Raw genomic sequence first — 24,387 nt, 5'->3', positions numbered from 1 at the left:
AGCCATCGCTTTTGGCCTAGGAGTTGCATGAAAAATTTGTTGAGATTCTAAGGGTGCTGTGAAATGAGAACATTTGGGAACCCCTGATCTCATTGTTTGCTTCTAACTACTTCATCATACTCAATAGTATGCCAACCCCGCATTTTACTGTATTTTCATGGTACCGCATTTTCGTGCCACCCCATGAGTGACACCTGGGTGGACGCCAGCTCCCCGGTAATGCAAACAGCACTGTGCACAACGTCCTCATCCATGGCTCTATGGATCCGTGTGGGGGAATTTTTCAGGGTTATATATCAAGAGTAAGATTTCTACTGTGTGTGTATAACTAGTTTGATTGAAGCGCTGGATTACTCCTAATCTCTGCCAATCTACACTCCCGGCTACAGTGCACAAAGGTATCTCTAACCCCACATCTTACCAAGTCCAAGTCCTTGGTATTTCCACTGTGAACATTGATAAAAGCAAACTTCATTTCGAATAAAGACCAGAGGCCAGCAGGGGGAGCTCTCACACCCTACCACTAGTCAATTGCAGACTCTATAGGAAGACCAGGACCTTACCCTAGGCTACTTTAGCTATTGCTTTACTATCCCAGCAGGAGGAAGGAAGACCTCTTCATCCCCACCCCACCATCAAGAGCCCCGCCAATGAGAGACAGTCACAATTCAGCCAATCAAAATCCACCATACTTCAAACTCCTAGTTTCCACCAATGGAGTTTTTGTTTATATCATAGGCCCCCCAACTCCCCCATTTCCTCTATAAAAGAGTGGTCCTCTCTTGTGTTCCGCAAAGTTGCCTACGGTTTTGTGGTAGTGCGGTTGTACGTGATTACACTTCTCTGCTGTTCCCAAATAAACCAGCTTTTGCCGATGAGACGATGGGCACTTTTTTTTTTTATTTTAAGGATAACACTATCTTTCTAATATTTGCCAATCTAATAAGTGAGGAGTGATTTCTCATTGTTGTTTTAATTTGCATTTCCCACATTACTGATGAATTTGAGCAACTCTTCTTATATACTCATTAGACATTTGGGATTTCCCATTCAGTGACTTAATGCTTATGTCCTTTGCCCATTTTTCAGTTGGGCAAAGGACATTAAGACGTTTTTGCTTTTTTTTGTGAATTTGCAGGAGTTTCTGACATTTCAAGGTATAAATCCCCTGTCTCTTTCAGATGTTGCAAATCTTTTCTCCCAGTATGTAATTTATCTTCTGACTTTCTCCATTTTGACCTTTGTTGGTTGGAAATCTTCAACTGAAATATAATAAAATCTATCGATTTTTCTCCTTAGTGTCAAAGCTATTTGATCTTGTTTAAACAGTATTACTGTCAGACCACAGAGCTATTATCTGACATTTTCTACAAAGATATCAGCCTACATTTTCTTCTAGTAGGAAGGTCTTTGATTTTTGAATTATGGCGTTTTCTTTGAATGTAGGTGCATGTCAGCGGGATAAATTACATCATAATACAGAAATCAGTGAAAACTAATCAGTCTGAGGTAAACACTAGATACAAGTGTTTCAGAGAAAGAAAAAATTTTTCATTTAGTACATACAATAATGAAATTCATTGTAACATAGGAACATGGAGACAAGCCTAAATTCAAATCTGGTCTCCAATGAAGCAACACCAGAGTATCTGTTCATTTTTTGAAGTTGGCAGCCACAACACGGATTTTTCTCTAAGTAAACATGGATTTTTCTCAAAATAATCCTTTTTTCTTTGCAAAAGTCCTGAAGAAAATATGCTCTCTTTCTAAAGATGCAGTGTGTATAAATTCCAAAATGTTTTATTTCGTTCATGTAAAAATAGAAAACTAGTTGTTGTTTTTTTTTTTAAATCCCACCCAGGCTGAATCTATGTTCGTTAGAACTGAACTGTTGAAATCATCCAGGCTTATAAATATTTTTTTTCTAAATAAATAGTCTTAAGAGTGAAAAGTTAGGAACAGTTGGTAGCTTTAATTCCTACTCCTTTCACTTCTAAGACAAAGATAAAAATAAAAAAACAAAATAAAAAATAATCAGGGGGTGCCGACGTGGCTCAGTCAGTTAAGGATCTGCCTTCAGCTCAGGTCATGATCCTGGAGTCCTGGGATCCAGCCAAGCCCTGAGTTGGACTCCCTGAGTCTGATTCTCATTCTCTCTTTGCCCCTCCCCCTGCTTGTGCACACCACCCCCCATCAAATAAATAAATAAAATCTTTAAAAAAAAATAATCAGAAATTAGGGAATGAAATAGACAATCAATTATAATTCAGGTTCACTAATTTATTATATTTCTCTGAAGTTCTATAGATTTCATCTTGGGATATGTTACAGATTAAATAATTCTTCCATCTATTCTATATCAAAGGTAGTACAAATTCTTTGTAAAATGAGTGGGAAGCTGTTATGAGGGAAAAGAAATATTTTGAACTATAATCCCTAACAGGGCAGATGTCACAGAGATTTGTTTGTCTAAGTTTGAGGGTAAAGAGTAGTCCAGCCTCCAGTTAAGTCAGTAACTTATTTAGCTGAGGTCAAGATTTTTTGAAGCTGACTTTTGTGTTTATATCTGGAGAAAAGTTTGATGGACTTTGATGTTTAAGCAAACAGATTCTCAAGAGCCCCGAGGAGGAAAGTGCTTATTTTCACCAGAGTGTGGATACACCTGCTGTTTATGTGTTTGTACTCCCCTCAGAAACAAACTTGATTTAGGAAAATTAAATGTTGGTGTGGGTATCTTCCATTTTTCTGGTTTTATAGCATTTGTGCCTTGATATCTGCCCTTCTGCCCTCCATGAGCATTTGAGGCAGACAATTAAACATGTATATGTGAAAGAAAGGTCTGGAAAGATTAACTCCAAGTAATTAACAATTATCTGTGTGAATGGGATTTAGAAACTGGGGGTTAGCGGGTGACTTTACTATTTTAATTAACTCGGTATTGTGGGGATTTTTTTTTTTTTTTTGACCATGGTTGATAAATTATTGAACTTTCAAGTTTTGGACTAAAAGAACTTTTTAAAAGATTTTATTTATTTATTTGACAGAGAGAGAGAAAGCGTGAGCAGGGGGGAGGAGCAAGAGGAGAGAGAGAAACAGACTCTCCCCTGAGCAGGGAGCCAGATGTGGGGCTCCATCCCAGGACCTCGGATTCATGACGCTAGCTGAAGGCAGACATTTAACTGACTGAGCCACCCAGGCATCGTAAAAGAATTTTTTAAAAAAGAGAACAAGGAAACAAAACAGCAATAATGGGATATCTCAAGGTGCTTAGGACTTTTAACTCATTCTCTTAAATAATTGTGGGTCAAAAAAAAAAATTCTGGGTTGAAAAGGAAATCAAAATCTAACATGCTTTCTAGGAAGCAAGAAAATAAAAACCTCTTTAGCAGAATCTTTGGGATTGACTCAGAGGTGAGTCATATTCTTGAATGCAGATTCTTGAGTGTTTTCATTAACAAGTGAAAAGAAATTAACTCTATGTAGTAAGCATCATTGTGCCCCCCCCCCACAAATATAGTTCAAGTTTTAACTCATAGTACCTGCAAGTGGGATCTTATATGGAAATAAGGTCTTTGTGGATGTAGTCAGGTTAAGATGAGGTACATACGGGATTAGGGTGGGTCTGAATCAAATGACTGGTGTCTTTTTGTTGTTTTGGTTTTTTTAAAGCTTTTATTTATTTGACAGAAAGACAGAGAGCATGGAGAAGGAACACTATGGGGGGAGGGGGAAGGGGGGAGGGGGAGAGGGAGCTGGGAGCCTGATGCAGGGCTTGATCCCAGGACCCTGGACTCATGACCTGAGCCAAGGGCAGATACATAACAACTGAGCCCCCCAGGCGCCCCCCAGTGACGGGTGTTTTTATAAGAGGAGGGAAATTTAGACATGAACACACACACAGGGGAGAAGGCCATGTGAAGATAGGCAGAGATTGGAGCGAGGCACCTGCAAGTCACAAAGCCCTAAGGATTGCCAGCAACCACCAGAAGCCTAGAAGGGGCAAGGAAGAATTCCTTCCTAGGTCCTTTGGAAGGAGCGTGGCCCTACCAAAATTTTAATTTCGGATTTCGAGCCTATAAAACTGTGAAAGATTGTTTCCCTTTCAGCCAACTAGTTTATGGTACTCTTTTTTTTTTTTTAAGCAGCCTTAAGAAACTAATACACCCCATAATTCAGGAGGTTAGGAAACAAAAACAAAAACAAAAACGTGAGCCTGAAGGAAAACAGAACAAAGGTGAACAAGGCAAAAACAACAAGAATATAGCACATGCACAAAAAAGATAAATAATCCAAGAGCTAGTCTTTGACTCCAGAGAAAAAAATCAACCTCTTGAAGAAAACAAAACCAGAAAAGAGAAAAAAGAACCCCAAAACTTCCTAAGATTAAAAACCACAATATTGAGCCAGGCCCTGCTGTCATAGCACTGGTCACCAGCTCAGTCCTCAAAGGGTACAGGAAACTGCTGGTCTCCAGTCTAAAGAGAGGCTGACCACAGGCATCCAGGACCCAGCTCTCCTGGCTCTGATGAACCCCGGGGCATGGTCCTTCCCTGAGTGCTCTCCACTGGGCCCTGGGTCCCATGCCCTGTGAGTCTCTGTGCTCCCCCTCTTCATCCGGGTGAATGAGGGAGGTGAACAGCAGAGTCAGTGGCCTTTCCTCAGTGGTGAGTCAGTGGCTGAGGACAACCAGAAGCTACTGGAAGACGGGAACAGGGCAAGGACGTGCTCAGGGTGTGCTTCTGTTTAAACCGGGGTCTCATTTTGAAAAATGAAATTGTGAAACTATATTAATTTTGTGACATTGGCAATATAGGATCATATCTATGTGTGAATCAAATGTTAATTTGCTGGCATAACCTTTTGACAAACCATAGCCTAGGAAACACTTTACATTTTAAGTATTTGTACATGCTTAGAGGGTTTGGCAAAAAATATTCATGTTTTCCCAAAAGAATGCTTAGTCTTGCTCAAACCAATTTCTCTTTTTTATATCACTAAAATTTTAAAGGCTTTTTAGTGGAGATTTCTTTGAAAATCCATGGAAATAGATAGAATGGTATAATGAACCCCTCTGGACCCATCAAGCAGCCCCCAAATCCACCACCCATGGCCCATATCGCCCGACCCCCACCCAGCCACACGTCCCCACGCATCATTTCCCCTACTTTATTATTATTTTGAAGCAATTCCAGATGCTACATCATTTCATAACTGTGTAATTTTTTTTAAAAAGATTTTATTTATTTATTTGTCAGAGAGAGAGAGGGAGAGAGAGCGAGCACAGGCAGACAGAATGGCAGGCAGAGGCAGAGGGAGAAGCAGGCTCCCTGATGAGCAAGGAGCCTGATGTGGGACTCGATCCCAGGACGCTGGGATCACGACCTGAGCCGAAGGCAGCTGCTTAACCAACTGAGCCACCCAGGCGTCCCACTATGTAATTTTTTAAAATAAACTTTTTTAAAAAAGATTTTTATTTATTTATTTATTTATTTATTTATTTATTTATTGAGAGAGTCAGAGAGAGGGATAGTGGTGGGAACGGCAAAGGGAGAGGGGCAAGCAGACTCCCCACTGAGCGCAGAGCCAGACACAGGGCTCGATCCCACAACCTTGAGATCATGACCTGAGCTGAAACCAAGAGTTGGACACTCAACTGACTGAGTCACTCAGGCATCCCGAAAAAACCACCTTTTTAAAAAACAACCACAACCCCATTATGAAACCTAAAGGAAAACTTTAAAGAATGTCTTAGTATAGTCAGTATTCAAATTTCCAATTGTCTCATGAATGCCATAAATATTTATTTGAATCTGGACTCCAAAATGCGCACACATTGTGATCAGCTGATTGTCCTTTTATGCCTCCCTCCGTCTGCGGGTTCTCCTTCCATCTTTTTTTTTTTTTTTTCCTCACAGATGATTTGTTGCGGAAGATGGGTTGTTTGTTCCATAGGGTTTCTTAGGATGCGAATTTTGTTGAATGCACTCTGGGGTGTCACCTACAATGTTCTCCCGCTCACTGTTTTCCTGCAAGTTGGTAATTTTTTTCCTAGATGCTTGCCCACATGGAGGCGGCAACAAGAAAGGAAGAACAGGTCAGAACCCGGTGATATTCGGGAGGATTGAGTCCGCGGGTCTTGGAGACCTAAGTGGAAACATGAGGGCAAGAAAGATGCTAAACTGAGTTTCACTCGCCACCCCCACACCCCCACTTAGTGGCAGGGGTAAGGCTGTCCTGTGCTTTGGAGAAGCTCCATCAAAGATCTTTCCTGTCTTTTCAAAAACTTGATATAATGTTGAACTTTTAACACCCCTCAACAGAGTTTTGTAACCCTTCCTAAGGTCACTGTCTTGGTGAAACTTGAAGTTTGAAGTGCTCTTCTCATACTCCACGATCTTCCAGAAATTGCCTAATAAGGGCACTGCTTGGTGCTGTCCTCTGGTGACCGGACAGGTTCCCCATCTGGGTACCACTCTGGGCCTGGACTTGGAAAGGAGGCTTGCTCCTTGGCTAACAAGCTCCCAAGATCTTCACAGACGGTGTGTGGATTTGGACTGGAAATCTGCGTGGAGAACTGCTAGTGGTATCTTTCATTTCATTTATTCTTTTTATTTTATTTTTTTCTTTCTTTATTTATTATTTTATTTTTTATTTTATTTATATTTATTTATATTTTATTTTATTTTTTCTTTATTCTTTTATTTTATTTTTATTGTTTTAAAGGTTTTATTTATTTATTGGTCAGAAAGAGAGAGAGAGAGTGAGAGTGCATGCATAAATGAGAATGGGGGAGCAGCAGCCAGAGGGAGAGGAAGAAGCAGGCTCTCTGCTGAGCAGGGAGCTCAATGCAGGGCTCAATCCCAGGACCCTGGCAGACGCTTAACTGACTGAGTCACCCAGGCGTCCCTCATTTATTCACAGAGTTTTAAACTCTTCCTGCAGGGACCCTCATATCATCTGCAACTATAATGATGACATTTCAACATGCTCGTTCTGTTACTTGTCTTGCCACACTGGCTTGGATGTCGAGTAGCTGCAGAAGAGAAGCAGTGAGAACACAGATATTCCTGTGTCTGATCTCAAAGAAAACACTTTCAACATTTTACCACTGAGTACAATCTCTGTTGCACAGTGTTATAGAGACAATGTATCATCCAGGGCTCTCCAGAGGAACAGAACCAGTAGGATGCATAGAGAGACAAGAGAATTTTTTTTTTAAAGATTTTATTATTTTATTTGACAGAGAGAGAACACAAGCAGGGGGAGCAGCAGGGTGAGAGGGAGAAGCAGGCTTCCCGACAAGCAGGGAGCTGGATGTGGGGTCCGATCCTATAACCCTGGGATCATGACCTGAGCCCCTGGGATCATGATCTGAGCCGGAGGCAGATGCTCAACAGACTGAGCCACCCAGGCGCCCCAAGAGAATTCTTATAGGACTGGGCTCCTATGGCTATGGAGGCCAGGAAGCCCTGCCGTCAGCCACCTGCAAGTTGGAGAACCCGGTAAGCTGGTGGTGTAATCCAGTCAAGTCTAAAGGCTGGAAGGCGGGAAGGTTGAGGAGCCGTGATGTAAATCCCCGTGCGGTCTGAAGGCCAGAGAACCCAGTGTGCCTATGTCAGAGGGCTCATTGGACTGGAGGTGGGGAGGGCCCTCTTCTTCACTCCTCGACATGCTAAATCTCATCTGGAAACCCCTTCACAGACACACCTAGAAATAATGTTTTCAGCAGCTCCCTGGACATCCCTTAGCACAGTCAGGTTAACACCGAATATCATCACAGATGCCCTTCATTAGGTTAAACAAATTCTCTCACCTTCTTGAGTTTATGCTAAGAGTTGTTTTGAAATTAATGGATGTTAGATTTGTAAATGATAGTTTTAATTCTATTAATGCAGTCAAATATATTCATCTGTTTTTAAAAGATTTTATTTATTTATTTATTCATTTATTTAGTTGAGAGAGAGAGAGAGCAGGAGAGGGGAGAGGGTCAGAGGGAAAAGCAGACTCCCTACTGAGCAGGGAGTCCAATGTGGGACTCAATCCAAGGACTCCAGGATCACGACCTGAGCCGAACGCAGTGGCTTAACCAACTAAGCCACCCAGGCACCCCTATTAATCTATGTTTCTAAGGATTTATTTGTTTATGTATTTGAGAGATAGAGAAAGAGACAGAGTGCACAAGCATGGGGGAGGGGCAGAGGGAGAGGGAGAAGCAGACTTCCCGCTGAGCAGAGAGTCCAATGGGGGGCTTGATGCCAGGACGCCGGGGTCATAACCTGAGCTGAAAACGAGTCAGCCATTTATCCAACTGAGCCACTCAGGCGCCCAAAATATGTTAACCTATTTTATAAGATTAAGTCAATCTTGAATTTCAGGAATAAATTCAACCTGGTCAGAATATATTTTCATTTTTTATATTTTGCTGGATTTTATTTGTAATTTATTGCTTAAAATTTTACATCTTTGTTCATGAATGAGAATGAGATGCACTCTTCCATTTCTAAATAGTCCTAAGCTGTTCCCTTGTAGTTATCGAGATTTTACAAGCCTCATAAATATTTCACAACTATTTTGTCTTTCACTGTCTTCTGGAGAAATTTGTGTAAGGTTGGACTGTATATTCCTTGATGAGTGGAACTTACCTTTTTGTCTTCTTTCCTTAAAAAATTTTTTTTAATGTTTCTCTTCTTTGGGAATAGCTTTAACATCTTATAAGCATCATGCATATATATTTTTAAAATTTCCATTATTATGGGGGTGGCTGAATGGCTCAGTCAGTTAAGTGTCTGCCTTTGGCTCAGATCATGATACCAGGGTCCTGGGCTCAAGCTCCACATTGGCCTTCCCATTCAGCTGGGAGTCTGCTTCTTTTACTCCCTCTGCCCCTTCCCCCTGGTCCTTCTCTCTCTCTCTCTCTCTCTCTCTCTCTCTCTCTCAAATAAAATCTTTTAAAAAAATTTCCAGCATAATAGAAAAATGCAAGTAAAAAATTTTTAAAAGTATTTCCTCAAAATCTTCTATCCAGTGGAAATTACTCAACATTTTGATGAAAATTCTTCTATGTATAAATATATGTCTAAATTTTATATAACTGGATGTATTACATGTGGTTCTGTAAACTGCTTACCTCCCACAACATTATGCCTCTGACACCATTCATGCCAGGAAATACAGAGCATTATCATAAATTGTATCAGTTACTTTGTCGGAATTAAATTGTATCAATTACTTCCTCAGAACTGTAATGGCTCCTGGTGATGACTTAAAGGTTGTTTTTATAAAAAGTGTGTTTTTAACATAACAAAGATGCAGTGAACATCCTTGTGTCCACGTACATTCATATTGGGGTAATGATCCCCTTGGAGTAAATCCTAGAAGGGGGATTTCAGGTCCAAGGATATACACATTTTAAATGTTTGCAAGTATTGCCAAACTGGCCTCCAGAAATGTTGCACAATTTGCTCTCCTGCCCAGGAGAGTCCCTTGCTCTCTGCTTCTTCACGGTTCTGCCTTCTGCTAATCTTTTTTTTTTTTTTTAAACTAACTCCCCTCTTGATATGTAATTATATTCCACCCAATTAACCTATTTAGAGTACATAGTTCCATGGTTTGCAGTGTCTTCACGGAGTTGTGCAATTAGTTTAGGTTTTTAAAAAAATTTTATTTATTTGACACACAGAGAGAGATCACAAGTAGGCAGAGAGGCAGGTGGAGGAGGAGGGGGAATCAGGCTCCCCGCCCAGCAGATAGCCTGATGTGGGGCTCGATGCGGGGCTCGGTCCCAGGACCCTGAGATCATGACCTGAGCTGAAGGCAGAGGCTTAACCCACTGAGCCACCCAGGCGCCCCAGTTTAGCTTAATTTTTATTTAAATTCCAGTTAGGTGAGGGCGCCTGGGTGGCTGTCGTTAAGCGGCTGCCCTTGGTTCAGGTCACGATCTCAGGTTCCAGGGGTAGAGTCCCGAGTTGGGCTCCCTGCTCAGCAGAGAGCCTGCTTCTCCCTCTCCAGCGCCCCCTGGCTTGTGTTCCCTCTCCCGCTATCTCTCTCTGTCATAAATAAGTAAAATCATTTAAAAGAAAAAGAAATTCCAGTTAGGTAACATGTAGCCTAATACTAGTTTCAACTGTAGAATTTGATGATTACACACTCCATACAGCATCGGTGCTCATCACAAACGCCCTCCTTCATCTTCATCGCCACAACCGGTTAGAGCATTTTCATCGCCTGCCAAAAGAAATCCCATTCTCCACCCTTTCCCATTTCCCCCCAACACTATCCCTAGCGAGCACTATTCTACTTTCTGTCTTTGAGGATCTGCCTGTTCCAGCCATTTAAAATACATAGAATCACACAACATGTGGCCTTTTAAGACTGATTTATTTCGTTTAGCATACAGTTCTCAAAAATGCGTCCATGTTGTAGCAGGGTGAGTATTTATCCCCCCCCCCTTTTTTTAAACCAAAAAATATTTTATCACATGTATATACCACACTTTATTTATGCAGATAATGGACATTTGGGTTGTTTCCGCTTTTAGGCTCTTATTAAAATGCGGCTATGGGGGTACCTGGGTGGGTTAAGCAGCTGCCTTCAGCTCAGGTCATGCTCCCAGAGTCCTGGGATCGAGCCCCCCATTGGGGTCCTTGCTCAGTGGGGAGTTTGCTTCTCCCTCTGCCTGCTCCCCTGCTTGTGTTCCCTCTCTCACGGTGTCTCTCTCTGTCAAATAAATAAAATCTTAAACAAACAAACAAAAAAACAGGGGCATCTGGGTGGCTCAGTGGGTTAAGCCTCTGCCTTCGACTCAGGTCATGATCTCACGGTCCTGGGATCGAGCCCCACATCGGGCTCTCTGCTCAGTGTGGAGCCTGCTTCCCCCTCTCTCTGCCTGCTGGTCTGCCTACTTGTTTTTCTTTTTTTCTTTTAAGATTTTATTTATTTATTTATTTGACAGACAGAGATCACAAGTAGGCAGAGAGAGGAGGCGGGCGGGGGGGGGGGAAGCAGGCTCCCTGCCGAGCAGAGAGCCTGATGTGGGGCTCGATCCCAAGACCCTGGGATCATGACCCGAGCTGAAGGCAGAGGCTTTAACCCACTGAGCCACCCAGGTGCCCCTGCTCTGCCTACTTGTGCTCTCTCTCTCTGTCAAATAAATAAATAAAATCTTTAAAAAACAAAACAAAAACACAAAGTGCTGCTGTAGACACTCGCACACAAGTTTTTGTGTGAGTGGATGCTTCGTTTCTCTTGGGTATATACCCAGTTGGGGGACTGCTGGACCACACAGTATATCCAAATGTCGGACCGTGTCTGACCTCTTGAGGAGTTTCTTTCCCTTTTAATTTTTTAAAGTTTTTTAAAATTATTATTTATTTGAGACAGAGATAGAAACAGAGAGAGCACAAGCAGGCGGAGCAGCAGAGGGAGAGGGAGAAGCAGACTCTCCACCGAGCAGGAAGCCTGATGCAGAAATCAATCTCAGCACCTCAAGATAATGACCTGAGCTGAAGGCAGATGCTTAATTGACTGAGCCACCCCGGTGCCCTTTCTTTCCCTTTTAATTCTTAATATTGGTTTTTTTTTTTTTTTTTTGGTCCTTCTCTCTCTCTCTCCTCCCTCTGTTTAAAGAATTCTTATTGGCAGAGGTTTTTCCATGTCTCCATAATTAATCAAACTTTCAGCCTTATTTGCTTTTGTATTTCATTACTCTCTGCTCTTTATCATTTCATTCTTTGTGTATTTGATGGACATGTTTATCCTATCTCTAACTTCTTGCATTGAAATACCTAACTCATTCGTTTTCGGCCTTTCCTGTTTCTTGAAAAGTGTTAAGACTCTAGCTATATATATTTGGCTAGTGGCTACTGTTTTGAACCTCACACATATAGAACATTGCCCAGAAGCTTCTACTAAACCAGCTGGGATGGGGTGCCTGGGTAGCTCAGTGGGTTAAAGCCTCTGCCTTCGGCTCAGGTCATGATCCCAAGGTCCTGGGATCAAGCCCTGCATCAGGTTCTCTGCTCAGCAGGGAGCCTGTTTCCCTTCCTCTCTCTCTGCCTACTTGTGATCTCTATCTTTCAAATAAATAAATAAAATTAAAAAAAAAAAAAGATAAACCAGCTGGGAGAGTGGAGTTGGGCCCATTTCCACCCTCTTGGATCTGGTTGAAAGGGTCTAGGAGGCACAGCCTTAAATCTTTCAAAGTCGTAATAAAGGGTCTTACAGTTGGTTGTACTTTTGACTTGCTCTTGACCCCATGGCCCAGGAATCTGTATTTTAACAGATAGATTAGGTACATTTGTTGAGCTCAATCCACTGATCTGTGTGGAAGTCCCACGTCCGAGCCCCATCCTGTTGGATCAAGTTACACCTCGGCCCCTTGACTCCTGTGTCCCCTGGCCCACCTTCCCACAGCAGCCAGAGTGACCTCCGAGGAAGGCAAAGCTGATTTGGATGTCCCCCTGCCTACAACCCATCAGAGGGTCTCCTTGCTGTCCTCAGATTAAAGACACAGGCAGTAGCTGGCTGACAGAGCTGCCCGAAGCACTGGTCATGCCAAGGGGTAAAGGGCAGTTTGCCTGTAGTCACCACTCGAGATCCTCATCTCCTGAGGGCAGGCAGGGTCCTGTCCCCCAGACTACCAGGTGCCGGGCACAGATCAGGGCACCATGTCTGTGGACTGAATGCCCCAGACAGCGACGCTGGGCTGCCAGCCGGGCAGGGCTGGCTCAGTCTGGGTCGGCCCTGTGGGCTGGGTGTGGGCAGGTGCCGAACTGGGGCCTTGCTGGGCAGTGGGCGACATGGAGGGAAGGAGGCCGGAGCTCCCTGGGGAGGGGAAGCTGCCGCCTGCCTCCGGCAGCCTCGGCCGGCTGGCTCACGTGGCTCAGGTGAACGTGTCCTTCTCGCTGTCCCTGGAGCTGCTCTCCTATCAGAAGCTGCCGGCTGACCAGATGCTGCCCGGGGTGGACATTCAGCAGCACGCCAGCGGGGAGAAGGAGATGGTGTTCACTCAGAACCTGCTCCTGGAGCATACCAACCAGACCACTCAGGTCAGTCCCGGGCGCCCCATGTCCGAGAGGACAGAAATGGGCCCGACTCCACTCTCCTGGGTCAGAGGGGGACAGACCCCACCGGGTCTTCAGAAGTGAGGAGCCCCAGCCCTCGCCCCAAGGGCCTGGTCTGCCCTGGAAGAGGCCTTTCCCTGGAGAGAGGAGGGTCATCCTTCCTTACTTGTCTCAGCACAGAACCAGGTGAGGTGCTGGAGGGTGGGAAATAGGGAAGGTTTCCTAGAGGAGGTATGCGGCCTATGAAGCCTCCCGGCTGGAAAGTCCAGGTGAGAAACAGAAAGGAATAGCCTAAGGGGTGGATTCTAGGGAAGCCGGAGGAAGAATCCTTTTGTGACCAGGCAGGCCCTACAGCCTGGTCCTTGGGTGGCTGCTGGGACTCAGGGGTTGGGGGTGGGGAAGGCTAAGGTGATAAGGTGTGTATGGCAGTGCCTGAGGCAGATGTGGGGGGACCCCTGGCAGCTTGGGCAGGTGAGCGCACAGGTGGGGCCTAAGGCCAAGGGAAGACGTGAGATGGCCCAGAGCCCAGGAGGAGCAGAGGGCTGGGCCTTGGGCCCCCAGGGGATGGGGGCAGAAGGGGAGGTCAGCCTAACCAGGGAGAGAAACCACAGGGCTTGATCAGGGCAGGGGACATGGGGTGGAGGGAGAGCAGATAGTGTCTTCGGGACCCCTTATCGGCGCAGACCGCCAACAGCCCTGGTTTTAGATGCTGGTGCCAGCCCCCTTCCTGCCTGTGTGCTCCTCCGAAGCGTCAGGACTTGGGGTCAGCAGGGCCCAGCGTCCCTGAGACCCTGGCCCGGAGCCCGGATGGAGGGGATGAAGCCCCACATTCCAATTTCTGTCCCCCATGTGGCTGTGCCCGAGCTGCAGCTCTCCACCAGCTGGGTGGACTTTGGGATCTGCTTTGTGAACCAGGGATGGGTCCGGGAGGTCTACCTCATGAAAATGAGTGGCTGTGGGAGCTACTGGGCTGTGCTGATGAGTAGGCTGTACCTGCCCCCCATGTCCTGTACAGGCTGGCACCACCCAGGGGGGCCTGCCCATGGCCGGTTCCCAGACCCCAAGTGATCCCAGGATAGCCTCGCCCCATGGCACTGGGCTGGACCAGAGAGGCACGCCTGAGCTGTGGGGCGGGGAGCTCTCTGGGGCTGCACATGGAGCTGCCTATGCTCTTATGAGCTCCATTCCCTTGGGACAGGCCAGCAGGAGCCAGACAAGGACCCTGCAGCCTTCAGGGTATCTCCAAACAGCAGGCTGCTGGAGGCACAACTGGTCAACGGGCCCCCAAATACCATCACCCTTGGGTCCCAGGCCCCCTTCCTAACCTCACCCCCCACCCCCACTCCCCATAGGAGTAGTGAGCTACGGGAGTCCAGGCTGGTGGTGGAAATTGTGCTCGGTGAGAAGGCCTGCACCCTGCAGCTCTGGGACCAAAGCTCCACCAGCTCTGAGCCTCTTGCCTGTACCCCAGCCCTAGTCTCCCAGAATTAGAAATAAAACACTCCCCAGAGATCAGAAGTAGCTCTGCTAGGCAAGTGGCTGGAGCAGACCACAAACTGGGGAATGAATTAGCTGGTATCTCAGACCAGTACCTACTCTGAATAGCTCCCAGGATGGAGGGGCGTCTTTCCAAAAAGGCAATATTTGGTAGAACTTAAGATCCAGAGGAGGAAAAAAAAAAAAAAAAACCAACTTCTAGGAAAAGAAAAATTGTAAAATACTTCTTTAATCTGATTAAGGCTATCTACAATAAATTGACAACAAACATCATACTAAGTGTTAAAATGTTTGTTGAATGTCTTCTCAGAAATCAGGAGTAAGACAAGGATGCCTGCTCACACCACTTCTGTTCCATTTTATAATGGAGGAACCAGTGAGAGTCTAGTAAGGGGAGAAAAGGAAATATAAAACCTAAGTATTGGAAATGAAGAGATAATTTCTTTAGTAAGACTATGGATATAAAATTCATATACAAAAGTCAATGGTATGGCCATCTACCAGCAACTAATAGAAAATGAAATTAAAAACAAAAACCAAAGGTAGTATTTATGATAGCTTCAAAAAATTAAGTACCCAAGGAAAAATAAAAAGCATACAGGGCCCCATAAAGAAAACCATAAAACTATCAAACTTTGCTGAAGAGCTTTAAAGAAGGCCTAAATAAGTGGAGAGATGATCTAGGATGTTCTTGGATTGGAATACTCAGTATTATAAATTATTCTATAGATTCCTCCAATCCCAGTCCAAACTCCAACAGGTGTTTTTCATTTTTTGTTCTGCAACTTAATGAGTTGCCTCCAGGATCCATATGGAACTGCAGAGGGCAGAGAAAAACCTAGACCCTCTTAACAACAAACAATATAGGATGTCCTGGATATCAAGACTTTAATACACCACAGCACCCAAGGGAAAAAAAAATGGTGTTTACACAGGAATGACAAACAGGCTAATGAAAAGAGAATCCAGACTCAGACCCACATATATGGTCACTTGATTTATGATGGTGCTGAGGACAGCTGGGGAAATCTTTTCAACAAGAGATCCTGGCAAAATTAGGTACCTGCATTTCTTGAAAAAAGGGAACTGTAAAAATATTTTGAGTGAAATGGCAAACCAAAGTGGGAGAAGATATTTGCAACACATATACCTGACAACAGACTCATGTGGAACACATAAAGTCCTCCTGCAAACCTATATGAAGAACACACAGCCTAACACAAAAATGGGCAAAAGACTTGACCAGGTATTTCATAAAACAAGGACTCCAAGTGGCCAATAAGTTTATCAAGAGGCACTCAATCTCTTTAAGAATGAGAAAAATGTAAACTTAAAGCAAAGAGATACCATTACACAGCCACAGATTAGGTAAAACTTCAAGTCTGAAAATGTCAAGTATTATCAAAGAGGTGACACAGGACATTGTCTACCTCGCCTTTAAAAAGTGTACATTGAAGCAACTACTTTGGATGATGAATGGCTCGACAGGTCAGAGTTGAAGTGTTTTATACCCTACAGCCCAGCAATCTCACTCCGAAATAGAGCCTAGAGAAATGGGTTTCTCTGCTCTAGGGCATAGTTACGAGAAAGTTCACAGAAGCTGTCTGTGTCCATTTGGACCTCTATAACAACATGCCATAGACCAGGTGTCTTACAAATAACAGAAATTTATTTCTCACAGTTCCAGGGGCTAGACACCAGCAGACTCAGTATCTGGGGAGGAGCCCTCTCCAGATTGCACAGGGCTGTCTTCTCACTGCGCTTCCACATGGTGGAAGGGACAAGTTAGACCTCAGCGACCTCTTTTAGAAGGGCATCAATCTCACTCATTTGTGCTCCACTCTCACGACCCAGTCACCTCCCCGAGGCCCCACCTCCTAGTACCATCACTTGGGCATTAAGTTTTCAACATACTTTTCTGGGGCCACACAAACATTCAGACCACAGCAGAAACATTCTTCATCACAGTACATGTCTAACTTTTGGAAACGCCCAGAATGTTTGTCAAGACTAGAGTGGATGGATACATTGTGGTCAATTCGAGATACTGGAATTCTCTACAGCCTATAAACAAAGTTTTTACAAGGCACCAGATGAATCTCAGAAGCCAGATGCAGGAATTTGAACTGTGGCTCCTCCTACCATTCAAAACCCTTCTCCTGGGTCGTGAGAGTGGAGCACAAATGAATGAGGTTCATGCCCTTCTAAAAGAGGCCGCTGAGGGCTAACTTGTCTCTTCCACCATGTGGAGGCACAGTGAGAAGAAAAAAAAAGAAAAAGTGTTAAGACTCTAGCTATATTTCAACCTCTGTTGTCGGAAGTCGAGTAGTTTCCTTGGAGGAAGGGAAGGGGGTGAACGGAGGTATCAGGAGGGAACCTTGAGGTGTTATTAATCTTCTTCTCCATGTGGTTGATGGATACCATGCGCTTGTGATAACTCATAAAATGGAACATTAACTGATTTATGCACTTCTCTGCATGTCATTCAATGAAGCTTGTAAGATTGGCATAAATGTAATTTCAGGCAAATTAGAATTGATGGCCAAAAGTATCAGTAGAGATGAGGGGTGCTATTTAATGAGCAGGAAAACCCACAGAGGATATGCAACAATTCACTTTCTTCAGTTGTATCTAATTTCACTTCTCTATTGTGTTTTTCAACTTCACTTGCGACATCATTCATTTCAAGGATTTATGGTGTCATTTTCCCAGTGAGTGTTTTAGGAGTTAGGTTGCTTCATCTCTTTGAACAACTTAAACACATGTCAGTCCCTTTTCAGAGAGCCCTACCCCAGCTGGATGGCACACGGATGGTAAATCCTTGGGTTTATTGCTTCTGTCTCACACCAGTTTGTTTTGTCCTGTGCTCAGTAATTTTTACTTAAAAATTTATCTTGGGTGAGATACATCTTCCCTAGAAAGCCCTACGAGTCTTGGGCTGTTGTGGCCAGCATCTCTAGGAAATGGCTTAGTGTCTGCTTCTGCCAGGACCTTCCAAGGTCCACATCTTCTCACATTCATTTCTGGGCTTGGGGCTGGTATCCATGGGGCCAGGTCTCCCCTTGGGGCCAGCACCCGAGCCCCCTTCTGAGCTGCTTCAACCCTGCTGTCAGCTTATGGGCACTCTATACATCGTGAGCTTCACCCCTGTGGGGTTGGGGTTAGAGGCTGACAACGTAAGAAGCGGAGTCCCACGTGTAGGTTGCTGCCTGGGCAGTGGGAGAAATGGCCGAGCCGCTAGCTGAGAGACACAGACAACAGAGTTCCACGTAAGCCAGTGATCATGACCTGGGCGCCAAAAGCCCCACGAAGTCACAGGCATCACAAGTTTGTGGGTCACATCGGGACACCCTGGCTGACAGGTTTGCTACAGATCGATTATATCATAAAGATACCAGATTCATAGGATCGGGCAATGCGCAGCTTCCTGCAATCTTGGCATTTAATTTTCAATATTTCACTAAGAAACTCCTGTGACAAGACCAATAAAAAAAGATTCTAGTTGAGTGATGTCTAATAGAAATAGAACTTGGAGCCACAAATGCAAGTCTGTGTAGTTTCAGATTTTATGCCATTAAAAAGTTTTTTTTAAAGCTGCAATTAAATTTAATATTTTATCTACCCCATATATCCAAAATCTTATCATTTCTATGCATGACCAATATAAAAATGCTGACGAGATAGTCTGTTTCCTTTTGAATGAAATTTTCAGAATTAGTGGGTTTTTTACCCACACAGCATTATCTTATTGTGACTATCCATGTTTCAAGCCCTCAACAGCCATATATGACTAGTGGCTATTGTGTGAGACAGTGTGGGTCTAGTAGGTTAAAATACATAATGTCAAATTCTGAGCCACATTAGCCACTGATAGGAAAAATAAACGAGATAGTTTTATCTGGAACTGAGGGACACATCCTGGCTATCTATGGAAGATCTAAGTCACTTAGGGGTGGGCTGGGTCTTGCTGGCAGCCACAACTGAGGCCACCAGCTCCATCACACCAACAGGGCCTGTCCGCTTTCTGTCCCTCTGTCCTGACCCAGCTCCTCCTCCTGTTCCCTGAAGCCTTGGTTGGATCCTTCCAGCAAAGTAGTTTGAGGTGACGTGTTTAAACATGGTTACTGTCTTGGTCATCACAGCCCACGGACAACCCCCCCCCCCATGACCCCCTGTCAAGAAAGAGCAAGGGAGGCCTTTAAAACATCCTGTCATCCAGTAAGCAGATAACTTGTGAGACCCCCTTTTCTGGGAACTTCAAGCCCCACCTGGGAGGCAATCCTGGGAAACTCGGTAAGAAACTGAGGGACTGGAAAATGATGCGGGCAGGAGAAGGTGTAGGTAATAGCTTCTTGCCGTGCCAAAGCTTGGGAACACTCCCCTGGAGCAGTGTGCTCGGACCAGATGCTAAGGGCCATCGCTGTGCACTACTCTCCAACCCTGCCCATGAGAGCTGCCCTTGCTCCCCTTCTCCATGAGGATGGGCGCTCTTCTGTCCCTCTCTCCAAAGCTCCCCCCTGCAAGCTGATGACCTCCCAAAAAACTGAGCAGAGAAAGAGGAGAAGGGCCAGGCTCTGCCCTCAGGACCCTGCACTCCCAGGGAGAGAGGATGTGGGGATAGGGGCCTAACCCAAAGGTTTCCAGGTCTGGCTAATGGTTGAGGAGCCCTGGACCCTGTTTGGGGAAGTTGCCACCCCAGCTGGGAAGGGCAGACTCACCCGCAGGGCAGTGGGGACTGTGAACAGATGTGGGGGCTTATCCTTGGGGTGGTGGTGGTCAGAGGTCAGCCAGGCTGGGACCATGAGGGAAGGAACCCTGAGGATGAGGATGAGATGGGTAATTCCCAAGGCCATGCTTATTTGTGAGTGTCAAAAGGGAAAGTGAGAGTGAGAAAGCTCTGTGCAATCGTACAAGTGGGAAAGGTCATCATTACTCCTCTACATTCCACCCCTGACAGGTGCATATGGCGGGGCTGGAGTCTATGTCAGCTTGCACATGAGCTGGAAACCCACCCACACTAGCAGACGCCTGGGCTGGAGGATGCAGGTGGCTTGGGTACAGTCTTGCCCTTGCTCACTCCCAGCCCTCACAGACAGACCCATCCAGAACGCCCCTGCACCTCGCAGTCCCCAAGGTTAGCTAAGGACAGGAAGGACTCTAGGGAGCCTGTTCGACCCATCCTTCTCCAGCCCTAGGTCTCTGGACTCTCCACACACAGCCAATTTTTACCAATTTTGAGCCATCTCAGGTCCGACATGGCACCTTTATTGGAGTAAATCACACCCTAGCTCACCCAGGAGGGGCCATTCTTCGATCTCGAGGGCTGGCCTTGGAGCAGGACGGACCTGTCCCCCAGTTGGATTGGGCCTGCAATTCGTGGCCTCAAGTCCACAGCCCCACACCCAGCCCCTCAGCTCCCACCAAGATCATCTGGGGGCCAGGCCATCAGTCATTCATGGGTCTGTTTCCTTTCCTCTGCCAGGCCAAGACACATCCTGCCAGGACACGCTGAAGAGACTGTCCGAGTCTGATTTCAGCTTCGTGGAACTGAGAACGGTGTTCTTCATCACTTCCGCAGTCCCCTCACTGCCTACTACTTCCTCGGTGAACATGTCCTCCGCCATGTTCCTGAAGAAGCCATTGGAGAGCAAGTCAGGACCTGCATCTTTAGGAGCTAAGGAAAGCCATGCTGGGCTCCGCATGCCTGAGACGTTTGGCTTTCCCACGCCTGCGTGTCCCTAGCCAAGCTCTGTCATGCGCCCGTGAGGGACCCTCACCACCAGAACCGGGCTGTGCAATCTCCCGACCATACACAGGCCCTTCACACTGCTGCATCTTTGGGGGTTCATCTCTAGCATTTATGGAGCACTGGGCACATGCCAGACTTTGCACCAAGTACGTTACATGGGCTTAATCCTGCCCAAAGCCCCATGACAGAAAAAGCCTAGGCCACATGTCTTTGTTTCTCTGTGCCTTAGTTTCTTCATCTGTAAAATGGGGAACAGGGTCAGAACCTACCTTGCATGTGGTCATTAGGACAACGTATGAAAAGGCCTCTATGGAGCAGGATTTGACACATGGTCAAGGTTCAGGAAGCGCTAGGGATTTTTATGACTGTTATCATTCGATTTTGCAAATTAAGCAGGTGAGTCTCTGAGGCATTAGATAACTCCTCTGGGCACATCTGAGGAAGTGGCAGCAGAGACAGAAATGCAGGCCCTCTGGCTCCAGAGTCTGTGCTCTTAGCCATTCTGCAGCATCACATCCCTCTTCCTCTCTACGATGGGGCAAACCCCTCTTCATTCTTCAAAGCCCTCCTCCATTGCCACTTCCTCTATGAAGCCTGCCCCAACTCCCCAAACTAAAGTTCCTCCCTAGGTCCTGTGCATCCCTCCCTCAGAGCCCATTAAGGGAAGACTGTTGGCATGTCTTTCTCCCCATAAACTATCACTTAAGGCTGGAGACCGCCAGTCCAGCCCCAGTACAATGCCCAGCACAGATGGTGTCAGTGAGAGTTTGAGGAGGGAGGCAAAGAGGAGAAGGATGGTGGGGAGGAGGGCAGAAGATGACCAGAGGCAGCTACCCTGTGGAATAAGCCCAGGGCCTTGGAGAACATCAGGTAGCTTCTGCCCCTCACTGGTGTTCAGGTCCCCTCAGGTCCAGGGAGAGAGTGATGGGTCATGTTGACCCAAACCTCAGAAGGCATGGTTCTTCCAGTCATGAGACCAGGAGACCAGAGGCCAGAAGTGCCTCTATAGCAATGGGGGCAGAGCCCAGTTCCCAAATAGGGCTCTGGGCCACTGGAACCTTGAGGTAGAGTCATGAATCAAGACTGAGTCCTCCATATCAGATAAAGGGCTAGTACCCAAAATCTATAAAGAACTTATCGAACTCAACACCCTGAAGAACAAATAATCCAATCAAGAAATGGGCAGAAGACATGAACAGACATTTCTGCAAAAAGACAGCCGAATGGTCAATAGACACATGACAAAGTGCTCCACATCACTCAGCATCAGGGAAATACAAATCAAAACCACAATGAAATACCACCTCACACCAGTCAGAATGGCTGAAATTAATAAGTCAGGAAAGGACAGATGCTGATGAGGATCCGGAGAAAAGGGAACCCTCTTACACTGTTGGTAGGAATGCAAGCTGGTGCAGCCACTCTGGGAAACAGTATGGAGGTTCCTCAAAAAGTTGAAAATAGAGCTACCCTATGACCCAGCAATTGCACTACTGGGTATTCATCCTAAAGATACAAACATAGTGATCCGAAGGGGCACGTGCACCTGAATGCTTATAGCAGCAATATCCTCAATAGCCAAACTATGGAAAGAATCTAGATAACCATCAACAGATGAATGGATAATGAAGATGTGGTATATATACACAACGGAATACTATGCAGCCATCAAAAGAAATGAAATGTTGCCATTTGCAACCACATGGAAGGAACTAGAGGGTATTATGCTGAGCAAAATAAGTCAATCAGAGAAAGACAACTATCATATGCTCTCTCTGATATGCGGAATTTGAGAGGCAGGTTGGGAGGTCATGGGGGGTAAAGATGGAAAAAAATGAAACAAGATGGGACCAGGGAGGGAGACAAACCATAAAAGACTCTTAATCTCAGGAAACAAACTGAGGGTTGCAGGGGATGGGATGGGGTGGCTGGGTGATGGACATTGGGGAGGGTATGTGCTACGGTGAATGCTGTGAGTTGTGTAAGACTGATGATTCACAGACCTGTACCCCTGAAATAAATAATACATTATATGTTAATAATAATTTTAAAAAGACTGGGTCATCTTCAAGAAGCTGAGAGTGCAGATAGGAAAGGAGAGCTACTCAGAGAGCTGGTACCCCCCCCCCCCCCAGGCACTGTGCCCTGGGAGGGAGAGAGCCCAGGTTATCTCCAGCAGCAGCACCCAGGCCAGACAGGGAGCCAGAGGGGAAGGAAAGGAGAAGGCCCGGCCCAGGCTGGTCAGGAGAGCCAAAAGGACAGAAGCTGGCAGAGGCCAGGCTGCAGAGAGGAGGCAGGTGGCGACATCCAAGAGAGCTGGGGAGGCTGCTGTAGACACATTGAGTGGCCCTGGGTCACAGGCCCCTCTGGCCAACAGGCAGGGGTGGACAGTGCCTGACATAGTCTCAGGGGCCAGGGCCAGGGGCCTCACACACCTACCTTGTCTGCAGAAAGTAGTGCTCCAGGTTATCAGGGAGAGCCTGATCTTGCGTTTCCGGCAGCACGGAGCAGAGGGACATGGACAGGGTGGCTGAGATGCAGCAGAGAAAGATGGGTAGGATGATGAATTTCTGGTAGCTGACTGCCAGGGATGAGATGGCTCCACTTGTCCAGGCCAGAGACACCAGCCCCAGACCTGTCGCCCTGGAAGAGGAAGTGAGAGCTCATCTAGGAGGCCTCCTGGGCCCAGAGACTGGGTGGAGGTGGGGTGGAAGCTCCGGCTCCCCAGACTTCACATGCTCCAGTCTGCAGCCTACTCACGGAGGGTCTGTGGAGCATTTGGCTTTGGGGCCTGCTTCAGGATAGGAGCAGGGGAAGTGAGAGCCAGGGCACAGGCAGGTGTGCGGGAGAAGGCAGGGCGGTGGAGCTGGGTGGGGAGGGGGAGCCCCCACCCTAACCACGGGACCATGGGCTTCCCTGCCCCCGCCCCATCCCACCCTCACCCTTACCCACCCCCACCCACCGCCACGGGGTACAGTCCAGCTGGACCCTCAGAGCAGCACACACATTCAGACCCAGGGCAAGGCCGAGTCTGCCCTCAGGCTGCCCGGCTCTGCTATCTGCGGGCTGGCCTCGACCCGACCCTGTTGGCTGAGAGAGGGCTAACGACGAAGTTTGCGGGGGTATTTGTAAGGCGTAATGGGGAGATCCAGGGAAACCACTCAGCACCCGCGCCTGTCACACCGACTGCGGCGAGCTTCTGGGACCCGCCCTCGCCACATCCCATGGCCCCGCCCGCCAGGCCGCCTACCTGAGGACCGTGGGCAGGAGCTCCGCGGTGTAGATGAAGAACAGCGAGACTGAGGCCGCCAGGCTGAACTCTCCAAGCACGACCAGGAAGATTATCATGGATTTCAGGTCTGTCGCCAGACAACGTGGCCACCTGAGCCTGGGCCTCCCCGAAAGCATCTAAACCGTGTCCCCATCCCCCCACGCTCCCAACCCTTTCCTCCCCCCCCCCATCCCCCCAACCCAGCCAGGCCAGAAGTTAGTACATCTGCAGTTGGGAGAGTTGCTCACACCATGACCTCTCAGCCCCAGCACCTCCCCCTCCAGGTTCATCCTTGTCTTCCATATCCTCACTTGAGGCAGCTTCCCCTACCCCATGGCCTGCTTAGGGCCCTCCCACCTTCCCTATTATCCTCTGCAAGGTGGAGGAAGCAGGAACCTGTGCGCGGGGTGGAGGGATGCGCAGAAGTGTTAGGTCCCTAGAGCGGGATTCCCAACCCTGGGCAGCCAAAGGTATGCATTGAGGGAGGAAGAGGAGGAAGAAAACATCCGGGAAAGCCCGTTCTTAAGGCTTGGGGAAGCCTGGCCGAGGGGGGGGGGGGGGTTGTTGCCCCTGCTCACTGACTGGGAGGGGACCCCTTGCAGTTCTGGGAGCTTCTGCAGGCCCCTGCCACCACCCCACTCCCTGCTCTGGCCCCAGCTTTTCTTGGCTCTGGGATGAAACCAGAAATCTAGTTTTACCTACTGGGCATTCTACTCCTAGTTTCTCTCAAACATTTGAGAGTTTTAAACATTTCCGTTTGGCTCTGTATAGGCCCACTTTTTACAAAAACTACCAAGCCACAGCAATTT

General features: G+C 46.7%; 1 protein-coding gene across 1 annotated transcript in view; it reads right to left on the bottom strand.

Annotated features, from left to right (window-relative positions):
• Window positions 1-20,011: 20,011 nt before the first annotated feature.
• Window positions 20,012-24,387, bottom strand: part of LOC111159016 (solute carrier family 22 member 14) — a 35,220-nt gene continuing 30,844 nt past the window's right edge. The window contains exons 11-13 of the mRNA XM_022521372.1: window positions 23,558-23,701; window positions 22,747-22,950; window positions 20,012-20,186 (exon numbers count right to left, since the gene is read on the bottom strand). Coding sequence (XP_022377080.1) covers window positions 20,012-20,186; window positions 22,747-22,950; window positions 23,558-23,701 — 523 coding nt within the window. The remainder of the gene's footprint in view (window positions 20,187-22,746; window positions 22,951-23,557; window positions 23,702-24,387) is intronic.

This window comes from Enhydra lutris, unplaced genomic scaffold (genome assembly GCF_002288905.1).
Source record: "Enhydra lutris kenyoni isolate GAN:26980312 unplaced genomic scaffold, ASM228890v2 scaffoldscaffold66, whole genome shotgun sequence".
Classification (NCBI taxonomy): domain Eukaryota; kingdom Metazoa; phylum Chordata; class Mammalia; order Carnivora; family Mustelidae; genus Enhydra; species Enhydra lutris.
The sequence above is the reverse complement of the archived record's forward strand: the minus strand, read 5'-3'. Positions and strand labels throughout refer to the sequence as shown.